The 22,548-nt window shown below is 42.2% G+C and overlaps 1 protein-coding gene across 1 annotated transcript in view; it reads right to left on the minus strand.

Annotated features, from left to right (window-relative positions):
* LOC132986903 (complement C3-like) overlaps positions 1 to 18,381 on the minus strand; it is a 41,352-nt gene extending 22,971 nt beyond the window's left edge. The window contains 21 exon segments of the mRNA XM_061053588.1: positions 1,755 to 1,894; positions 5,850 to 5,938; positions 6,053 to 6,173; positions 6,266 to 6,460; positions 7,496 to 7,564; positions 7,717 to 7,843; positions 7,991 to 8,146; positions 8,249 to 8,440; positions 8,529 to 8,623; positions 10,254 to 10,353; positions 10,458 to 10,610; positions 10,833 to 10,948; positions 11,527 to 11,647; positions 11,812 to 11,914; positions 12,081 to 12,168; positions 12,252 to 12,334; positions 13,907 to 13,995; positions 14,883 to 14,977; positions 15,761 to 15,923; positions 16,096 to 16,294; positions 18,149 to 18,381. Of these exon segments, the coding sequence (XP_060909571.1) occupies positions 1,755 to 1,894; positions 5,850 to 5,938; positions 6,053 to 6,173; positions 6,266 to 6,460; positions 7,496 to 7,564; positions 7,717 to 7,843; positions 7,991 to 8,146; positions 8,249 to 8,440; positions 8,529 to 8,623; positions 10,254 to 10,353; positions 10,458 to 10,610; positions 10,833 to 10,948; positions 11,527 to 11,647; positions 11,812 to 11,914; positions 12,081 to 12,168; positions 12,252 to 12,334; positions 13,907 to 13,995; positions 14,883 to 14,977; positions 15,761 to 15,923; positions 16,096 to 16,294; positions 18,149 to 18,225 (2,571 nt within the window). The 5' untranslated portion in view covers positions 18,226 to 18,381.
* Between the last annotated feature and the right edge of the window lie 4,167 nt (positions 18,382 to 22,548).

Below are 22,548 nucleotides of genomic sequence, written 5' to 3' on the forward strand. Positions count from 1 at the left end.
CATAACTGTCATGATTCACATCATGGCAGCCCTCCCTTCTCCTTTTGTTGTGTTGTTTGTCATTCCCTGTCTGTTTAATCCTCATGTGTCTCTCCCCCTGTCTGTGTCTGTGTGAGTGTGGTGGGCGGGGTTTCGTTTTCCCAGGCGGTGCCAGGTGCAGCTCGTTGGTGATCAAGGGTCTCAGCTACAAAGAGAACCCTCTGCCTCATCTCGCCGCCAGATTGTTTCACCAGCTCGTGTGGTATCCAGCTTTCTTGGCTCCTTAGAGATTAATGTTCCTTGTTGACGAAGCTTTTGTAGCTAACCTTGTTTTTTTGTCTTTGCTCACCAGATCACTTTTGTGTTTTCTTCACTCACCTGTGCATTTTTGGACACCACACTGGGATTCACGGACACTGCCACATGGGACATCGGGACTTCGCACTACACCTCCCCCTTGCACATTTTTGAGTCACATTTTGGAATAAACTCTTTGTACACGTATCCGGTCTGAGTCGTGCTTTTGGGTCCAGATTTAGTACTAGCCGTAACAATAACGTTAGCTTTTTACATCTGTCGGATGCATTAACGCTTCAAACATCATAAAAATGGTGTTCATCTGTGAAGATTATCCTGCTGAACAAAACGCCTACGCTTCAGAAACGTGTGTTTGCCACAGAGCTTATTTTCTGCAATGATCCAAAATACAATGCAAAAATCCCATAGGCGAATTATATTTCTGGGTTGGCCTACAAAAATACGTCATTTGGTTTGTTCACGTTAAGACACAGATAATTTGTGTAAGAAATGATCAACATTGCATATTTATTTCCTGTTTTGTTTTGAAATCTTACATTGCTGTCATTTCAGTTTCTGCCTTTATGTGGCTCCAGATTCGTTGATTACCAGTAACTGTCGTCAGGACACAACTAACTCATGAGCCAGGTATACTCTTTTGTTTGCCCTCCTCAGATGCTAGATTGTCTTCTTATCCTAAGCATATTGATTATTGCTTTTAACTTATTTCATAATTTAGCTATTAACCAGTGGTGGTTCTAGACCACTTTTACTGAGGGGGCCAAACTGGGGCCAGTTGTTTTGTCCATTGTCCATTTTCAACCCAGGTGGAAAATGGACAAAGATAATCGCTTTAATATATATATACATAAATATATATTATGCCAAATAATAGCACACATCATTAAATACCATGATTTACATTTGTTTCAGTTAATATCACAGTAGATTGTGAGTCCGATTGTTGAGTCAAATACTGTGTATGTGTTATGAGGGGGGCGCTTCCTTTTGGAGGGGTGGCCACAGGGGGGGCCAAGCTCAGTGTTACAGGGGCCCTGTAACACTGGGGCCCTGCCAGTTCTAGGCCGCCCATGCTATTAACGCGTTTGCCTTTGTCTGACTTTTGGAGTTTTGTCTTTCCCCTGCTGGTTTTCTATGCACGGCCAACTGAAATAAAGAGGTGCTAGTAGGGCTAAACCCTCTCATAGTGTAAATGAGTGACTGTTGTCATGGCACACCCATTATTTTGCTGATCATTTGAGATAAATTCATTCAACCCACAACCAACTTTTGATCAATAAAGTAACTTTAACGTGGGGCGCTGATAGCCTAGGGGTTGGTGCGCCTATGTGTGGAGGCTGTAGTCCTTCTGATGGGCGGCTCGGATTTGAATCTGACCTTTGGTGTATTAAGGTACCACCTATGTTATAAGCATGTCAGTCTTGCTTGAAAACAAAGAGCTGATTAGATTGACTCACAGTGACGGCTTCTGGGCTGTAGTTATGCAGGATAGCCTTAATTTCCAGCTGCTCTCCACGGACTGCAGAGTACGGAAGTCTGAGATCAATGAAGAATCTCTTCTTGACAATGACCTCTAATGGATCTGCCACACAGATACCTTTAAAACCCACAAGAAATAAAGCAAATGCAAAAGATGGTGGAGAGACAAAGAGGAAGAAGAAACATTAGAATACATTTCCGAAATCCACATCCTCATTGACTGTTCTAAAACCAAAAGAGCTTTCTCTTGCTACCAGTAACAGACCAATTGGAGAGGGTTTAAAACTCTTTATTCCACACAGCCCGCTAAAGTTTTGTGCTGTCAGACCAGGTGATTATACACATTACCCTCCTACCCTTTTACTTAAAAACCAATGTGATCATGCGAGCCAATAAAATCATATTCAAGTTCTTGATATTCAAATTATTCAGACCGCAGTCTTTCTTTGCCTGCACACCAAAGCCTTTTTCACCTATGCACTTAGGACTGCCCCTGAACTCCTCCTGATCTGGTTGTTCACATATGTACCTCACAGCAGGAGACGTTCCGGGTCTGAGGCAAGATATGACAATAAAAGAATGACTCGGAGGTGGCTCCTCCTGTACTGTTTCACTATTTCTGTGAGGCGTAGGGAGCAGCAGGCGAGTGTTACAGCCTGTCCTAACAGCACATACGCGAGTGGGCTTCAGCGACAAAATTACTATTGTAGTGTATTGTTTCCTAATGGAGTGTCCTAACTGCCCGTGAGCGACACAGTGCGTCCTAGTGCGAACCAGAGCAACACGGCGCACTGTTTTTATAACAGAGCTTGTTAGCTTTTTGTACAAAGGGGAGATAACGGTTCATAAATAGTATCCAAATGTTGAGCTTTTACTTATGTCAACAACACCGGAGAAAAACTTTTTTTCGGCTCACCTTAAGCCGTTTATTGACGAGCCTCTGTGTTGTGATTTGAGTCAACAGCTCGTCAATACAAAGCACCACATTTCCGTTTGTCCACCTTCAATACAAAAGCACTAGATGTCATATTGTTTGCAAGGGGAAACTGAAAATTACAGGGCAAATAATTATTTAACGGATGCAGTGTGGACAGCCAACGAGAGCAGTGATGAGTTTGATAGGGACGCCTTAAAAGAAATCTGCAGAGGCTATTGTAAATAACATTAAGAGGTTGAAGATGTTTTTTGTAGAAGTCTGATTTAGCATTACATGTTTTTGTTTTACATAAGTTCCTTAATAATCTGTAGTTGTTCCAGTCAGCAGGGTCCTTGGTTTTTCTGTATGTCTTCCAGGTTTCATACCGTTGTTTGAACAGACTGCTCAGATCAGAACTGATCCAAGGCAAAAGTCTTCCTTTGACCCTGACTTCCAGCATGTCCCAGTTTATTTTGACCAAATCGTATATGAAGTTATCTAAATGAATGGTCTTGCATTGTCTTCTTCTAATGTATTTGGAGGAAGACTGGGAGTTATAATCTTCCAGAAACAAAAGATAGCTAAATGGCCACTAAAACAATCAGATAGAGTACCAGATTTAATAATTCCACCAGGATGAGTGACAAAGATCCAGTCTAATAATGACTTCGACTTAGGATAATGAACTCTGGTAGGCTCGTTGATCAGCTGGGTTAAGTTTACACTATTGAGCAGGTTTTTATCGCGTGATGAAGAACGGTCTAGCCAGTTGCTGTTGAAGTCGCCTAGGATAATCATTTCACATGGATGTTCAACTGAAGTAAGGGTAGACAATATGCATTTGGTTGACTCAGGGTGAACAGATGGGGGTCTGTAGATACTGCAGATAATGAGATGTTGATTTAAATGAAATTTTAACTTAACAAAAAGACATTCAAAGAATGAATGGGATACTATAGGAGTGGCAGGTTCAGACACAAAATGAGAGGAAACATATAGCCACACCTCCACCTGTTGTGCCCCTGTCAGCTATATAACATATTATTGTCAAGTTCTACTTCACAGTCACAGATTTTGCTGTGAAGCCATGTTTCTGAAAAGGTGAGAACGTCAGGTTTTTTCTGGGTTACCCAGACTCTAATTAAATCAATCTTTGGAAGAAGGCTTCTGATATTCAAATACATAATTTTTATACCTTTAACTTGATCAATTGTGTATCAGATTTGACTAAAGGGCATTCAAAAAACTGTTGGCTTAATAAACTAAAAGGTGTCACTGTAATTAAAAATAAATAGTTTTACATATAGGCTATATTAATTACTTCATTTAATTCTAAAATGATTTATTTCATTCATGTCTTTTATTTACTGGATACTCTTTTGGTTTAAGGATGCATCATAAGTTTTTTTTTTACAATGTTTAATTTAAAATGTTATTAAAAAGTAACCTGAGCAGGTGTACAAGTCTGAACTGTCGATGCTGCACTTAGCCCAATGTGTAAAAGGGAAATTCTAAATGTTTCTAATAAAGAAAAAAAAAAGTGTTGCATCAGGTCCCTTTACTGTACCGAAAATGTACCGAACCGAAACTTCAAAACTTGGAACTGTACCGAACCGAAATTTTTGTGTACCATTATACCCCTAATGAGCAAACAGAAAACAAGCTAAAGCTGGCCACACACTAGACTAGACAATTGTATCCCCGATTTTGGGCCTGATTTGCCCCTCCCGGCTTGTCGCATACGATTTTTTTGTCAGAATAATGTGTGTGTGGAGTCACTACAATTATTTTACAGCTCCAGATCGAGTTGGAGCTTCCCCGATTCCGAATCTTAAATATCAAACATGTTTGATATTTAAGATTCCTAGTCGGGCTGCTGCAAACGGAAATACCTGCATCAGCCAATGAGAGCGAGCGGACAGGGAAGCCACTGGATGTTGCGCACTTTGACAGATCACAGACATGGCAGCGAACATCAACACAACTGAGCCCTGAGCCAAGTGGAATATTGAAAAAGAAGACCAGCTTGTTGAATTATTGCAACAAAACCAGTGTCTTTATAACATCTCCTGCAAGATGTTTGTTTTTTGTTTCTTGCTGCACAACAGGGTGCACGCCAGGACAGCCAGCTGACGACGATTGTCATTAATTTTTGTTTATCTACTGAAGTCACGTTGTAGCGGGTTTGACAAGGTTTTAATTTTATATATAATAATAATATATATATAGTGCTAGGTGTGGATGAGATATATAATTATATATATATATAATTTTGGGGTGCCAGTCAGAGTCAAGTCTGACAAAATAAAATTAAATAGTCAACCTGCACAAAATAGGAGCTAAGCAAGAGCAAAAAACAATCAAACAAAAGAAAAATGGGATTTCAAATATATATATTATCACAGGCATCAACCACACTGCAACAAAATGAATGTGAGCACGGTGTGTGCGTGGCTCACAGTCTGTGTTTGGAACTCCAAGTTTTTAGTCCCTTCCGGCAAAAGTGGATATAACACGAACTTTTTCAAACACGCTCTATGCCGAGGTAACCTTCTCCTTCACTGTCGTTTTTCCAAATGACTGTCCGCACTGATCACCGGTGACTTGCACCTGTACAAATGCCCTTCCTGGAGGACGGATTCAGACTTCGCGGCACTGTGGCTGTTTTCCATTGGAGTGTGAGATGAATGTGGGTGGATGATGGAGGAAGCAATGAATGGAGGTGTGTACAAAGGGCATTCTGACTCTGCAGGCGCTACAACGTTTAATCACGCAAGTTTATGTGAGATCTGGATTTGGCCCTGTAAAGTCGTGACAACAAACGGCAGGTGTGTTGTTTCCCGGTCGGGCCGAGTCGTCTGGTGTGTGCTGGTTACATTTTAAAAATCGGTTAAGATGATAAAATCGTCTAGTGTGTGGCCAGTTTACAGGAGGCCCTGACAGTACATGTGAACACAGTCCTGAGAACAACAATAAAAATTGTTGTGCTATAAAATGCTGCATATTATACCTCTAATAGAGTAAGTGACAAAGAGTGAGGTATGCACCGCAAAGGACTCTCACAATGAAGTTGTCTGACTCACATTGTCTTTATCCTAATTAATGTAAAAGAAAAGAAAAAGATGTCATATTGTGCAAAGAAACATAATCCTCTTACCGTGAGTTCTCGACATACTGATGCCAGTGAACTGCCAGGTTGTGATTGAATCTTGCAAAGGAACATTTCTTTCAACATATGTGGTTTCACTGAAACAAAGAAACGTTATCAGTTTTTTTGGGGGGGGGGGGGGGGGGGGGGGGTTGTGCTAACAAGAAATCTTACTGGGGGTCAGCCTTTATGTATGAAGTTTGTTTACTCACCAGTCAAGGTTTTGTGGAGAGCAAGGGGGCAGTATGATATTATCCAACCAATACCAACTTTCAGGGAACTTGGTGCGGGTAACAACATCACTGCTGTCCCTGTAACTATCATCCTCCTCACCTAAAATGTGATCACAAAGAGACTGCTGAGCACTTTATTCAGTGGGACTCGTATGTCAACCCTGGTGCCCATCTCTTCTCCATGTCTCTTACTTCGAGCCAGTATGAGGTTTTCCTCCTTCCTCTCTGCTTGCTGGTTTTCTATCGCCCTACAGCAGCGCAAGAAGGCATCAACACACGCTTGATCGTCCCCAATGTATTCACTCCGCCTCTCACAACTGTATGAAACGGGGATGTCTCTCATCCCATCAAAACAACAGTCACGCAGCACTCCTTCAAAATCACTCACTGGAAAAAAGAGGGGTGTGGTGGAGAGACGGGTGGTTATGCAATAATGGACAGTACAATGTTTGTGGATGTATATACAGAATGGCATGAAGTCCAAACAGAAAATGTATTTGTTGATGTAGTGAGCTCTGGATTTTGGATGCAAATTGATTATGAAATCCTATTTTTTTTTTTACTAAAGGGAACTGAGAAAATAGGGGGAAACAAATGTATGATTTCAAAATAACATTTGGTGTTTGCGACTTATTGAAGAGGCCTCCTGTACAAACACATATTTTGATATTATACTGTATGAGCAGAAGTTCCTAGTTCCACAGGGCCTTTCTGTGGGGAGTTTGCATGTTGTCTCAGTGCATGCGTCAGTTCCCTGCAGGTACTGGTCTTCCTCACAGCCTAAAGACATGCTTGTTAGGTTCATTTGTGATTGGTGTGATGTAACTAACAGTAACTGTCAAAGGTTCTTATATCAGAAAATTTCTAGTGCTGAACTGTCACGTTAGCTGTGTCCATGTAAGTCTATTGTGTGCTGGGAAGAACTTTACTTGCATAGAAATGCATTTTAAATGATAAAATCGCTGCGTTTAAATCAGGCCATCAGTCGGTTTGTGTTACTGATAAAGAGTTCAGCAGACCGACGCACTCGGATCTAAAACATTTGGATTAGCTTCTGATTTGGATCCCTTAACTTGACACCTCTAAGCATTACAAGCAGCCACTTTCACACACAGAATTCGGAAATATTCTGGACCATTTTAGGACAGTCAGGTTCAGGTGTTTTGTAGGAACTTTCCATTCAATATACTTTCCGCGTACCTCTTGGCTGGAGTCAGACTTTATTGTACAACAGCATGAGCGCTCACACATCGGCTCACCCTGACTTCACACAGATAATTTGCTACTGAGTAGGCAGGTAAAAGTCTGCTCCAAGTTGAGGTGAGCTGATTGGCAACAAGAGTGCAGTGCGTGTAGGAAAAGTCATGCATACATTCAGTGACTTTGGGTTATCAATGAGGTGATTGGAGCAATGATTCTTACACATGCTGGTTCTGACTTCCATTATAGTGCTGGCACGTTTCCTCCTGCTGGTGGCTGGACAATTTAAACCTGAAAATGCGAAACACCCTTTAACATGACACAAAAGTCTGAGGTGTCCGCGATGTGTTACTCTAACAACAAGTTAGAAGTAAGGTAGACACAGTAATGTCTTATTGTTAAAGAAGTAGAATGAAAACAAACTAAGGGTAAAGAAGCATCACTTAGTCTGTAGGGAGTCCCTGAAGCGCTGGACTCAAACAACAGCCCTGCGTCGTAGAAAACACCCATACTGTCCCTCCCTCCACCTGGTGTGCAGCCTGTGTCAGCCTTCTCCACAATATCCCACACCTGAAGAGGGTGGAAGTCAGTCATGGACAGAAACACAGACAGAAAAAGCTTGGCTATGGACATCATGTTTGTAGTGTAAACAGTTATTATACTTTCCATCAAGTACAGCCTCCAAAGAAATTTTAGAAACAAGACCAAAGAAATTACCTTTTTCTGGGTGAGACGGTGCTTGTTGTTCAGGACATAGACGCCTTTGTCCACTGCGACCAGTCCCACTTTGGCCCCTGGGGTTCCTGTAACAATCATTTTGAATGATTCCCGAGGCTTGTAGGACGACCCGTGCCCCGCTTGTTCCAACGTCAACTGAAGCAGGCCGGAGAGAAAGTAATGTTTTTTGTTGAAGCAGTCAGAAGGCATTTAAAATATACAAACATCAACTTCATCACTTTATGCATGTTGTCTCACCGAGCCCATGCAGGAGTCCTTGACATTCACCCAAACAGAGTCGGACACCACTTCATTATCATTAGTGTGGTAGTAGGCTATGATGCGGAACGATGGCAGCATTTCTTTAGTGATGGGTATTGTTAGAGCAATCATGATTTGACCACTTCTCCTATAACGGCTATATTTAATCACCTGACCTCTGCTCAAGATCTGAGGACACATATTTAAAACAACATCAGTACTAATCAAACATGAGTGTATACAGAATAATGCAGACTACAGGGTCAAATTCTCTTACCAGGTATGTGATGTCATTTTCTCTGTTTTCCTGCCTGTTGAAGATGAGGTCGATTTTCACAATTTCTCCTAATGTTACTTCAGCTTTACCCAAACCTGTAACATCAGAATTTAACAGTGAAGATGATAACTGCTTTTAGGGTGATATCTTCACTAACACCTCCATCTATTGTTACATCCCCACCAGAGGTTGCATTGGAATTTCTTGTTGTCTGATATTTTGACAGACAGGGTTAGAAAAATTCTGTGATGTATTATTACCCGTCTGTTTAAATTTTCTGATATTTTTAGTGACATGCTTCTCACACACATAGGCCCGAATCACACACATGCACAAACAGGTCCTGTGGACATGCATTGGTGGAGAGATGTCAGAGTGCGGCTGCTACACACTGCGCAGGGAGCGCACCAGAGTGGTTGGGCATTCGGTGCCTTGCTCAAGGGCACCTCGGCAGTGCTCGAGAAGTGATATCGCACCTCTCCAGGTACCAGACCAACTTCCATATTTTGGGTGTTTTTTATTTTAATGCCTTTATTTAGCGATAGGACAGTGGATAGAGTCGGAAATCAGGGAGAGAGTGGGGAATGACATGCGGGAAAGGAGACACACGTTGGATTTGAACCTGGGCCGCCCACTTAGAAGACTACAGCCTCCATATATTTTGGTCTGCATCGGGAGTTTAACTGGCGACCCTCCAGTTCCCAACCCAAGTCCCAACGGAGTGAGATACAGTCTATATCTATCACCGATCGATCATTCAACAAACAATGAAATCACCAGGGTTGTCCGGCGTTGGGTCACAGTGGCAGCAGCTTTAACAAGTCAACCCAGAAGTTCCCCATGTCCTGGAGGATTCCAAGGTGTTCCCTCGTTGGATGGGATATATTACCTCTCCAACAAGCTCTAGGTCTACCCTGGGGTCTCCTCCCAGTTTGACGTTCCCGAAAAACCTCCAAAGGGAGGCATCCAGGAGGTATTCTAATCAGATGCCCAGTCGTCCTCAACTGGCTGCTTTCAATGCAAACGAGTATCAGTTACTCCAAGCTCCCTCAGGATCTCTGAGGCCCTCACCCTATATCTAAGGCTCACTTTGGTCATATAGGGACTGGATGGCCCTTATACGCCTTCTCCCAGGCCACAAAACACACGTAGACTGGATGAGCAAACTCACATGCTCCCCCAAGAAGCCTAGCAAGGGAAACGAGATGGTTCACAACTCGCACTGCCAAGACACAATCTGCATTGTTCCTACTCTATCCAGGTTTTACAATCGGCCAGAGCCCCCTTTGCAGCACCGTAAATGCCTTATCCTGGGAGGTTATGTAGCGTGACACCTCGATAGTTGGAGCACACTCTCCATTCCCCTGGATGGAGATCACCGCCCGGTGTGCCAATCCACAGTCACTGTGCCAGATGCCGACACTACATTGAAGAGGAGTGTCAGAAAAGCCCAACAAAGTCCAGATTCTTCTTAGGGTGAATCTCATCCACACCTGGCACTTTGCCACTGAGAAGCTTCTTGGCTTCCTCTGCAACCTCTGCCCTTGTGTGACATTGTAAATTTCTTTGGTATTTATACAATTTGAAGTGCAATATCTTTGTGAGAATAATTAAATGGTTTTCTGGATAGCCCTTAGTATTGTTATCAGTCAAAATGATGGACAGCCTTCAGAGTTTTACGTCATTGTTGTTCAATAAATTACATCAAAGACAGAAAATACTCACCTATGTGAATGTAGTTGTTGCTTTTAGTTGTATGAGGGAGAGCCAACATGGTGGCATTTGCCTGCCTGTCACTGGAAATACGAGAATCATTGGTCCTGGCCTAAAAATTGAATAAACAAAAGCAACCATACAAATTATGTTAATTTCTAAGAAGTTGCAGGAATGCAGAAGATGGATAAAAATCATACAATGCCAAAGACCTACTTTAATAAGCATTGGGTTACTGGTTTCCACTGTATTGATGCTAAACCTTGCCATGCCATTGGCTTCAGTCATGCCCGGATCCATGACGTAGCCTGGATCCACAAGCACTTTAACACGATTTGCTGGAGTGCCATCAGGATTCAAAACCTCAATCTGCCATCAGAGACAAAAATAGCTGAATGCTCAAAATGTATCCGTCTGTCTTTTAAAACATTTTACATTTCTTCTGAAAACATATCTGCTGAATTTTTTTCACGAGTGAGATCATATTGACCCAGTGAATGCACCCATAATTAGTTGTATGTGTATGTATTATTTAGAATAATTTTAATTGTTACTTTCAATTAATTCTTTGCGTATAAATAAGTAACTTACCGTAACGTCGAAGGACATTCCTGGTTTAAAAAATGTGGGTGTTCTCTTGAAGGTTATGGTGTAAGGTCATGTGACAATCTGGATACTTCTCAACTCTGCCTCCACCATTTCATCACCTATTAAAGATACACACAGAAAAAGTTACATTTTGCCTCCTCTTCTGAGCTTTCTTGTTTAATAAAGCTTGAATAAAAACTATCACAAACTAGGCTAATGCTCAAGAACAAAACATATTCTGAAGTTTCCAACCAGCGAAAGTGTGCAGAAATGGGAGACATTTTATTAAAATAGCAAAGCACTTAAATCACACAACAACATATTTTTGGGAGGTAAAAGTAACTCTTGTAAAATAAGTTATTTTACAATAGCAATTAGTAAGACATACACATTAGCCCTTTTCAGACAGCTTTTTTCACAAAAGTGCCATTACTAAGCTCAGCCATCATCACGTCTCTTTTGTTGTTGTGGAAACACGGTACAACTGGTGCTCCACATAGACACACAGTCAGCACTGTGCTCCCCCGCTGGCTCTATGGAAACCGTCTGGACTCTACCTCCGAAAACGAGACATTATGCCACAGCGACATTCAGATTAAAGGCGAAACGTCAAATATTGCGGCTTGAAATGGCAGTCTGAATAGGGCTATTGAAACACATTTTCATGCATAAGCACAACCACAAGTTTCTCTTTTACCGCTCGCCGTCAGCACACTGACAGCTACATATATGTGCCTCTCCACCAGGCTGAAGATGTTTTGGAAGGTTTGTGTGATGTGCTCTCTCCTCAGTGTGGCCTTTCCATTACCTTTTAAAATCTATTGTGATAAAATATCAAAACACATCATGTCATGTTCAGTCAAGACTTTACTTCAAGATTTTTTTTGTGTGTGTGTGTTTGCACAACAGTGGGTCAGACATATATATTACTGAACAATCAGCTAGTAGACTGATGGACAGAGATGAATAAAACTGTGCTCACCGGGACTCTCTGAAGAGAGCTGGGAAAGCTTATTTTTTGGCCATCATACATAACCCCAAAGACCACGTATGCCACCCCATTCGTGTCTTCACCAAACAGATACCTAAACAGGTCAAAGGTTAAAACCCACAAACATTAAAATATATAAATACATGCACAAGGGAATGGTCAAACTGTAGCAAAAGCAAGGAAATACAACAAAAAAACCACACACCCAATCAATCTGAAAATCAGACTGGGTCTTTGTTAACATAAAGCAAAAAACATACTTAGCTTCAATGTTGACAGTGAGCTCTTGACTGTCCACATAGAAAAAGGGGCTCACAGGCATCAGTTTGACCTCAAAACTGGGAAGCACTGAAAAATCAATTATCCAATCAATTCAAAAATTCAAGCTCATTTAATTTTTTACAACAGTTCACATTAGGAAAGGGACTCACCATACTCTTTGACCTCAAACTCTGCAGAAAAGGTCTGCTGTGGGTTGCTTTGAAACTTTGCCACTACCGTCCATAGTCCGGAACTACACACACACACACACACACACACACACAAAATCAAAATTTGACAAATTAGTTCTGCATCTGGAAATCTTAAGCACTGTGACTGAGAGCCCAAGTTTGAGGGTTATGAGGCTTTATCTAGGGATTTCCCAATTGGCTCCTTCTAAATTGGGTTTTCACCCTTCCCTGTTTCTCCTGGGCTCTGGTCTGTCGACCTTAGTGACTGTATGGCTGTACAATAGGAATGGTATTCCATCCCTGCCTGTCATCTCCCTGTCGCAAGAGATTCTTGCTGTGGTGCAGTAATCTTTTGTTCCTGCAGAGCTGTAGCAAAAGTCCCCTCTTCCTGTTCATCTGTAGTAAAAGTTGACTGTTCCTGTTGATCCAAAGCAAAGGTCCCCTGCTCCTGCCAAGCTGAAGTAAAACTCCCTTGTTCCTGCTGAGCTGAGACAAAGGACTCCTGCTCCTGGTGAGTTTTAAGGCCCTGACACACCAAGGAGACCGCCGGCCGTCGGTTCGTCGGTGGCCCACTGGTTTTTGTGGTGTGTCCAGCTCCGTCGCTACCCAGTTGGTCTTTTTTTGGCCGACTCTACATGTTAAATCGGAGGAGCCGTCGCCGGTGTGGTTGGGGGTAGAAATCTCTCTGATTGGCTGTTCATCTAAGTGAAACAGGAGAGTCAGTGCACGAGAAGAAATATGGAAGCGCCTCTTCTATTCTTGTTCCACTAATAAAAGACCAAGGGCTGACAACGCCAGTGCCATTTTTAACTTTTTGTCAGACATTATTCTCCATTAGAAGTACATAACGAGTGTTGAGCGACAGCGGTAAGAAAATTGTCTTCTCGTATCACAACAACAGTTTATTTATCTGCATTCTTCCTCATCCTTTTCCAGTTTACCCTTTTTGAATGACGATTACAGACTGCCACCGCCTGCTGGCATGAAGAGTTATTGCCTCTCACGCATGCGCAGAACGTACGTGGTGGTTGGCCATTGGCTGCAGTCTGCAATGTGTTCTAGTGCAAGATTTTGGCCAAGAAAAAGGCGTCGACCGCCGACGCCACAGGCGGCCTACGTCACCACCAGTTCTTGGCCGTCTGCTTGGTGTGTCAGGGCCTTCAGTAAAACTCCCTTGTTCCTGCTGAGGTGCATCACCTGTTCCTGTTCAGTAGTAGCAAAGGTCCCCTTCATACTGAGCTGTTCCAGAAAAACCCTACTGTCCTACTTAATGTCTGCCCTCCCACTGTATTTTTAGTAATATTTACAGTGATCCAGTTGGAAAGGATTCAAATCCTACGTAAATCTGTCCTGGATATTGTCTGTCGGTTCAAGTACTGTACCCAGCTGGATAAAGGAAGGAGTAGAAAGGACATAGGGGACAACCATTACAGCTTGGTTTCATATCAGGCACATTTCTCTACATTGTATCAGAAGCCTTGACATGAACGGAATATCTGTAACTGTATTTTCTTTCTTGCCACCTTTTGAACCCTATTTATCTTACCTTTATCTTTGTTTTGTTTTTTGTGGGGGAGGGGGAGCATGCTGGGTTTCCAAATGTTCACAATGTACTGTAAACAGTATCAACTCACCTGACTATTTCACCTAGTGTGTATTTTCCAGAATAAATTCCTGATGTTAAAACACGATGATCAGTTTGTGCAGTGATGCCGTCTGGAGTCTAAAGATGTAAACAAAAGAGCTTTCAACATTGTGCTTCACAAATGTATGCAGCTTCCGTTCGCAGGTGTGTTATAATGCTAACATAATTAATTAATTTGAACTGATTTCTTAAAGTATACAGTAAATCAGCAAAGGCTATTTGTCATACATTGAACTACTCAAAACTACTCATTCTTCTAGTAAGAAAAACTTTGATTATCTAGGCCTGCCCTTAAAAACCAAATGCCTGGCTAGTTACTTCTTCTTCCGCAGGATCTAAGTTTATTAATGCGTGATCCTGCAGGGGATGGGTAACCCGCAAAAAGTTCCTTAACGGGTAAAGAATATATAATCATGGGCATGGGTAAAAATGAAAAAAAAAAATTCAGGGAGGTAGCAGGTGAGAAGAAACAGAAAAATTATTTGCAGTATTTGTAAGTGTGTGTGAGAGAGAGAAAGTGCAGTGATACCTGTGACTGCTTATCTGTGCGTGTGTATCTGCACCGACATGTGTGAATGTCCGTGAATGAGCAGTTCTGCCCTTGTTGTAGAGACAGTATGATGTCACTATAAAGCGAGTGAGTGTGTGACTTTTGTTTAATCACAGGTCTTGTCCGGTTGCATGTCTATTTTTCCAGGTGAGGATTTAACAGCGGGATAATTGCAGGTAACGGGTCAGGTTTCAGTACTGAGCTTTACAGGTTGGGGCAGATGCGGGTCAGTAAAATTGGACCTGTGCAGGACTCTGTATTAATGTACTTCAGCATGTCTGAGGTAGACAATCCAAGAGTCACAATGCATGAGTCCTTTGGCAAATTATTTTAACAAATGCTAATTATGATTAGGGACTCAGTACTCAAAGTGAGCCAATATGTCTTAAAGTTCTATCAAGAAGCAGTTCATTACCAAAATGTCAATGGAAATTGAAGCATCAATTTGAGTGTCATGTTCTCTCCCCACGGGCTCCATGCTGGGCAACAGACCAAATATCCTGAAAAGGACTAAGAGAGAGACAGAGGGACACTCCTTTATTAAACATGTTCTTTAGTTTGGTTGGAAAAATGTAGACACAACACAGCTGATAGCAGGATTTGAACCTTACCTTGAATGTATCTTTAAGTAAAACAAAGACACGCTCAATGCAGCCATTACATACATATTGTAAGCTTTATGAGTGAAGTAAATTCATATATTTTAGTAAATGCATGTATTTAAGTTGAAGATAAAAATACATTTACAACATTTATATAGTGAACTATTTACATATTTGAGTTTACAAAGTTAATATTGATATATTTACACATTTTAATAATTTCAGTAGCACCTAGTAACTGTGACCAAAATATATTGAATCTACCTCTGTGGTTGTCTTAATGTTTGCCTTAAGTTTAATCATCCTAGCATCTGATTGGCTAACAGCGGGACATGTGATGAGGAACAAGGAAGTGTTGTTTTTGTTGTGTAGTGGAATCAATGTGGCTGACAGTAAAGTGCTGCTGAAAATGTTAACCCATCCTGCTGTTTTTCTTAAGTAGAATGATCCATCCACCACTCATCGGACCCTCACGTTACAATATTAAATTGTGTTTTATCTTGTTTGACTCTATTGTCATGGAAATCAATCAACGTTTCCCCACTTTGAGTTTAATTTTGATTGACTTATTTAAGCTATTTCATGTTTTCTGTCTTATATGCATCTTTTAATTTTGAAGTTCTTTCTCCTCTCTGCTCAATGAAACAGTATTGAGTTTGAACTTTGCACATATTTAAACATGCAGACTCACCAATGCTGTTTGGAGTATAGATAGTCTTGTCAGTCTGGATAAAGATGTAACCAGACTGGTAGGACACTAAGACGACTTTCTCCAGCAGTCGATCAGGAAATTGAGCTTGCAGAACAACATACTGCTTCACTTTGGGATCCTTATTGAAGTGTCCTACAGGGATCTGAGATTAGACACAGAATATTTAAGACCAGTATTGCAAATTATTAGAAGTAGTACTGAATGAGCCCGTAATGCACTTTCAAATGCAGTAACTTAATATCAAAAACATCAATTATTTTAATGTGTTCCACTGCTGTCAATCACATTTCATCATGCTGGAATTTCCACATTACCGTAACTTGTGCAAGGTGCTGGTATTTGTTTGCCTTAGTGAGGGTCACTGTTGTTGATACCAGCGTGTTGGTTTTGGTTGGATGGCTCATCACACTGATTACAACATTTATATTATGTTGAAGTTTGCAATCTTGTATTTCCACAAAGATATTTTCTGCTGTTCCTACTCGCAACAGGTTTGGGGCAGACATCACCTCCCTGAATAGACAGAGGAGAGAGAGAGAGAGAGAGAGAGAGAGAGAGAGAATAGACCAATTAAGCAGTTGCGCACACATTGTGGTAGAGATAATCACAGATAAGGCCAGATCCCTGGTATAAGTGGAAAAAAGGTCTTGTTGTGCCTTTGGATGTCAAATGGTAACATGAAAAAAAAAAAAAGACCAGACATCTACTGTATACCGTGTCTTCTATAGCTTTTTTTATGTTCTTGCTGCTAGCTAGGCAGTACGTCTATCTTTACTTCAAAAGAAACATCTAACAAATCTCAGTATTAAATGAGCTGGACTTGACCGCAAAGCTCAAAGTAGTAAGACAACAGTTTTGCCTTGAGTGTGCCCAAACATGATGTAAACACGGCTCCAACAACAGTACATCTGTTGGGACTCACACTTCTCACTCATAGTAGACAGTCATGACTCAGAGAGACATTTAGAGAGGGTATACTTGATTTCTGATGTATTCATGTGTAAAATATTCCACATTCTTCTTTTACGGCATTGGTGGGCCAAGTTTGAATACTTCAATTATTATTTGGAATGGGATGATGAGTATGACCTTCACTATGGGTTTTCTACTTTGAGTTAATTATTGATTATCCTGACAGACGGCCTACTAGATAAATAAAACATTTCAACATTCATGTTGGTTGTTTGCTATGCAAACTGAACATCTAGGTCATTTTACTGGCACTAGTTACAATTAAATCCCAGAAATGTTACACAAACATGTGGGATGTGGAACTTATTAACTAAATTTACGAAAAATCAGGTGATTAAAGTGTATCTCATTGTAAATACTGAAATTGATTTGACTTATTGTTGCGTCCATTTCAGTTTAGCTCCATGACATAAATAAATATTTCATCATTACATTCTTTAAAACTTTGGAAATATAAACCACTCTGATTAAGAAATGCAGCAAATTATTTTGTTTAGCACACAGGAAGGGGGACCAGGCTCTCAAAGCATAAAAAATGTAAAAATGTAAAAAACAACATTTTTTTGGAGTGCATGATTTCCTCCCTTCTTGTGTGTTTAACTTTTCCCCTGTTTTCCAAAAGTACCCAACACTTCTTTTTACAGTTCTTCATCTACTTGAATCACATTGAGTCATCTCCCTGGCCTTAAAAGACAACAACACAATGAATAAACTTAAGTCAACTATTAAAATTAAATAAACTCACCAACAAGGGCATCTTTGCCTTAAACACTTTTCCTATCAGCAATGCCAGGACACACAAAGGTGGATGAATTGTGTTACCTTGACTGCATCCTCTGACACTTGTCATTGAGAATAACAGTCACTCGGTTTATACAGGAGATATTATTTAGAAACGCTTATCTCATCAAAAGTCTGGATACATGTCTCACAGTCTTCATATTTCTAGGTTGTGTCTCCTCAAACTTTTCTTTCCCCTTTTATTTTGGGTGTCTAAGGGGAATTAAAAAATGTTAAAAGAAAATCACTGTGAATCAATTTTCTTTGCACTGAATTGATAGAAAGGACCACAGAGAAATACTTGATCAATGCATGTCAAATAACTGAATTAGGAACTACCTAAAAACCTCTTCCACATGACTACAGCATTTCAACAAACATATTTTGCTCCATGTTTTAGAATTGTCCATTTAATAATAAGTAAAATGAACAGTTGACTCCTGTACTATACATAAAGACTTTCAAGAATTCAAGAAAGGGAACTAACAGGTTAGTTCCACAAACAGTAACATGGTTACGAAGCCAAGGATTAAACATCTTAGGTCTTTAGGCGTAGGAGATTGCATTGCATTCAGGGTTTAGAATATTGTGCCAGGGGAAAGCGTGTCTACTTACAACTGAGTTTGAGCAGCCTGAGACTTGAGCGGGGACAAGACTAGAAAGCCCAGCAGGCACAGCTGGGTCCAACACATCCTTCTATTGGATCCAGTATCTGCTCTCTATAAAGAATCTTACTTCAACACTCTCCTTTTTATACACTGACCTCCCACTGTCATGGACTCTGCTAGAGATTCCTGCTCCTCAAAAAACCCTCCCTCCTGCTGCTACTCCTGCACACACCCCTCTGCTCATTCTCCAGTCTGCAGCTTCTCCCTCCAGTACACTGGCCCTCTCCGAATTGTCACAGTTCAGTATGCAGTACGTACTATTCAGTAGGGAGTTTCAGTATACTGAACTTTCGTGGTCATTCAGTATGCATTTTTTGGGTCCACCTCAGTATACTGAACATTTCAGTATGGATACTAACTTCCGGGTTTCATGCAGTATGGATCAGATGCGTGCTTTCAGGAAATGAATTGTATTCTAACTCCCACAATGCTGTGCGAGAAACGTAAATATAAAACGTCACTTCCTATGGTCACTTCACGTGCACTTCCAAATCAAAACAAATGAGCATGGCTGCAGCTGGTTCAGGCAACGTGCCTTTCAAATGTGAAGTTGTTAAATTGTTTATATGCAATGTGACATATTGTATTATTCACTGAGCCACAGTACATATCACGTAAAGTCTCTGCAATGAGTTATCAGAAGCTCAAAAACATTTACTCATGATTATTGTATGGATGTTGAAAACAAGTGCTTTTGCTGTACAGGGACAGATGACCACACGCGACAGCTGATCCGGTGGAGAGCCCGGAACATCAATCTGTTCACCGGACATCGGAATGCTGCCCGCAAGGGTTTCGAGTAAGTTATACCATTTGTGTAAGGACACACTCTCTGCCTTCTCACTGGGGTTGGTGAATGAACCTAAGTGCAGAGTCAGGTGTGTTTGTGGCTGATTGGCCTTGATTACAACCAGGTGTGGGGAGCTTATATATACTCCTGGAATTCAGTGCTCTGTGCTGACTCATTATCTCACCTTCAGAGGTAGTGAGAGGTTCTCCCTGTGTTGTCTCTTGTTGTCTGTGTGTTCATAAACACAAACTAATAACTTTCTATGTATTTGTGTCTATTGCCAAAATAACTTGGGGTGCTGGGTAGTTGATATACCCCAGCCTTTGTGTTGAGTTTTAAGGCCTCCCTGGCAGCCTTTACTTTCGTGAATTGTTTCTGGGTCTCTCGGACAATTTAGTTTCGAGTCAGCTGCTTGGCAGCAGTGGTTTAGTTGATAATTTTTGGTGCATTAGTTAGAGGAGTGTTTTGGCTCTATACTATTTTCATTGTTCCCTACCCCCCCTCCAATCTATCGCTTGCGATTTTTATGGTTATCCTTCTTGGATAACTTTAAGACACCCCTGGGTCCGCACCTGTGTCCCACTTTCCCGTTTTCCTGACAGAATGAGTCAGCCAATAGCGGACACAGCGGACCACCTTGCAAGTGGTTCTCAAACTTCTTATCTCGGTGGGCAACTATCCTTACAAGGGCAGGCTATAACTGCTCAAGGAGCTCTTTTAGGCTCTCATGAGCAAATGCTTCAAACCATCACTGAACAACAGGCCTCTCATAACAATCTGCTAAAACAAATTGTCACCCGTTTACAGACACCTGTGCCAGCATCAACTGAAGTGCAATCACCAAACTCCATCGCCCACCAAGCCCCCCCCCAGTTCCCCAACATGGCCCTATTTTAGCTCAGGAGACAAAGCTGTCAACTCCAGCACGCTATGACGTGCATCCAGGAAAATGTAAGGGGTTCATCACCCAATGTAGCCTGGTGTTTGAGTTACAACCCTCTATGTTTAGTACAGAACGAGCTCGGGTAGCATATATAATATCCTTACTTTCGGATAAAGCCCTTTCATGGGCTACCGCCTTGTGGGAAAGGCAGAATCTGGTCTGCACCGATTCTGCTCTCTTCATGGCAGAGATGAGGAGGGTTTTTGACCACGACATAAGCGGCCAGGAGGCAGCAAAACGACACATTGGTTTACGTCAGAGCTCTACTAGTGTAGCCGAATTTTCCATTCAATTTCGGCAGAGAGAGAGACACGTATGAGAAGTGGGGCCTGTTTGGAATGTGGGAAGACCGGTCACTCTATTCCGAGGTGCCCCTCAATACTCAAGGGTGCACAGGGAAACGAATAGACTCGTCAGAACATGGGGAGGTTCTGCCGAGTCTGAATAATTCCTCCCAGGTAACCAATGATCACACTTTTCTGCCACTTGAATTATTCTGGGGCAAAAACAAGTGCAACCTCCAGGCGCTTGTTGATTCAGGGGCAGCTGGTAGTTTTATAGACTCAACCCTGGCTGAAATCTGAAACTGCCCATATCTACTCTTTCTAGTCCACTTGCAATCACAGCAGTAGATGGGCAACCGTTGGGAGTCGGCAGGGTTGAGAAAAGGACGTGCCAAATTTGTATTTGTATTGGCAATCACAGGGAAGAGATGAGGTTCTTTCTGATTGATGCACCGAATTTACCACTAATTCTGGGACACCCATGGCTCAAGGAACACAACCCTCATATCAATTGGAGGTCTGGGGAGGTTCTGAGTTGGGGCCCTGACTGTGCATCTCACACCGTTGAATCACACTCTGTGCAACTCAGTCCTTTGAGACTTGAGCTCTCTGCTGCCACGATTACTTCCGCTTCTGAGTCTCCCAGTCCAACAATTGATACCCCTCTTGTTTCACCCCATTCAAAAGACCTCACCTCATCTAAACCCTGTGATCCCTTGACTGTTGGGGCTCTTGAGCCCTTTACCCCTTCCTGTTCTTCCTCCCCTGGCTCTATAGTGTCTCCCCTTCCCAACGAGGTCCCTGCAGAGTATACAGATCTGAGTGAGGTGTTCAGTAAACAGAAGGTCTCTGTCCAACCCCCCCATAGGCAATATGATTGTGCCATTAATCTGCTCCCAGGCACATCACCCCCAAGAGGGCGCTTGTATTCCTTATCAGGACCTGAAACAGGATATATGAAGACCTGTATTGATGAAGCTTTAGCTGCAGGTTTCATTCGCCCCTCTACGTCACCTGCTGGAGCTGGGTTTTTCTTTGTTGGGAAGAAAGATTGGGGGGCTTAGACCCTGTATTGCTTACAGGGGTCTCAATAAGATCACGGTTAAGAACCGCTACCCACTCCCTCTCATGTCTACAGCATTTGAGCGGCTTCAGGGTGCTTCCTTCTTCACGAAGTTGGACCTTAGAAATGCATACAATCTTGTGCGCATATGAGAGGGAGATGAGTGAAAAATGGCGTTCAACACTCCACGGGGGCACTACGAATATCTGGTGATGCCCTTTGGACTTTCTTTCAGGCATTTGTCAATGATGTCCTCAGGGACATGCTGGAACTTTTCGTGTACATCTACTTAGATGACATCCTTATTTTTTCAAAATCTTATCAGGAGCACGTGTCCCACGTTAAAATAGTTCTTCAAAGGTTGCTGGAGCACCACCTTTTTGTCAAGGCAGGAAAATGTGTCTTCCATGCCCCCACAGTCAAGTTTCTTGGTTACATTGTGGCACAGGGCAGCATCAGCATGGACCCTAGCAAGGTCAAGGCAGTGCTGGAGTGGCCACAACCTGGTTCTGTGAAAGAGATTCAGCGCTTCTTGGGGTTTGCAAATTTCTATCGGTGCTTCATTAGGGGCTTCAGCTCGATTGCTGCCCCTATTTTGACATTGGCTAAGGGGACCACTACAAGGATCAGCTGGTCCCCAAAGGCTGAAGAGGCTTTTACAGAGCTTAAGAGAAGGTTTACTACGGCACCAGTCCTTATTCACCCTGACCCTTCTCTACCTTTTGTCGTCGAGGTCGGTGCCTCTGATGTAGGAGTTGGGGCAGTTTTGTCCCAACGTTCTCGGAAGGACCAAAAGCTCCATCCATGTGCATTTTTCTCTCGCCGTCTCCTGCCAGCCGAGAGAAATTATGATGTAGGGAACAAGGAGCTTCTAGCAGTAAAGATGGCCTTGGAAGAGTGGCGCCACTGGCTTGAGGGTTCTGAGCATCCGTTTCTGGTCTGGACAGATCATAAAAATCTTTCCTATATCCAGCAGGCCAAACGATTAAACCCTCGTCAGGCTCGGTGGGCCCTCTTTTTCAACAGGTTTGACTTCACCCTATCCTACCGTCCGGGTTCGAAGAATCTGAAGCCTGATGCCCTCTGCCGCCGATTTGACCGTCCGGACAATGACAGGTCCCCTGAGCTCATTATACCCGTCTCCCAGATCCTTGCACCACTCACCTGGGAGATTGATACTGTCGTTCAGGGGGCTCAGTAGCAGGAGCCGGACCCAGGAGGGGCTCCCCCAGGCTGTCTGTATGTCCCAACAGCAGTACGATCACAG

The sequence above is a fragment of the Labrus mixtus genome, chromosome 2, assembly GCF_963584025.1.
Source record: "Labrus mixtus chromosome 2, fLabMix1.1, whole genome shotgun sequence".
Classification (NCBI taxonomy): domain Eukaryota; kingdom Metazoa; phylum Chordata; class Actinopteri; order Labriformes; family Labridae; genus Labrus; species Labrus mixtus.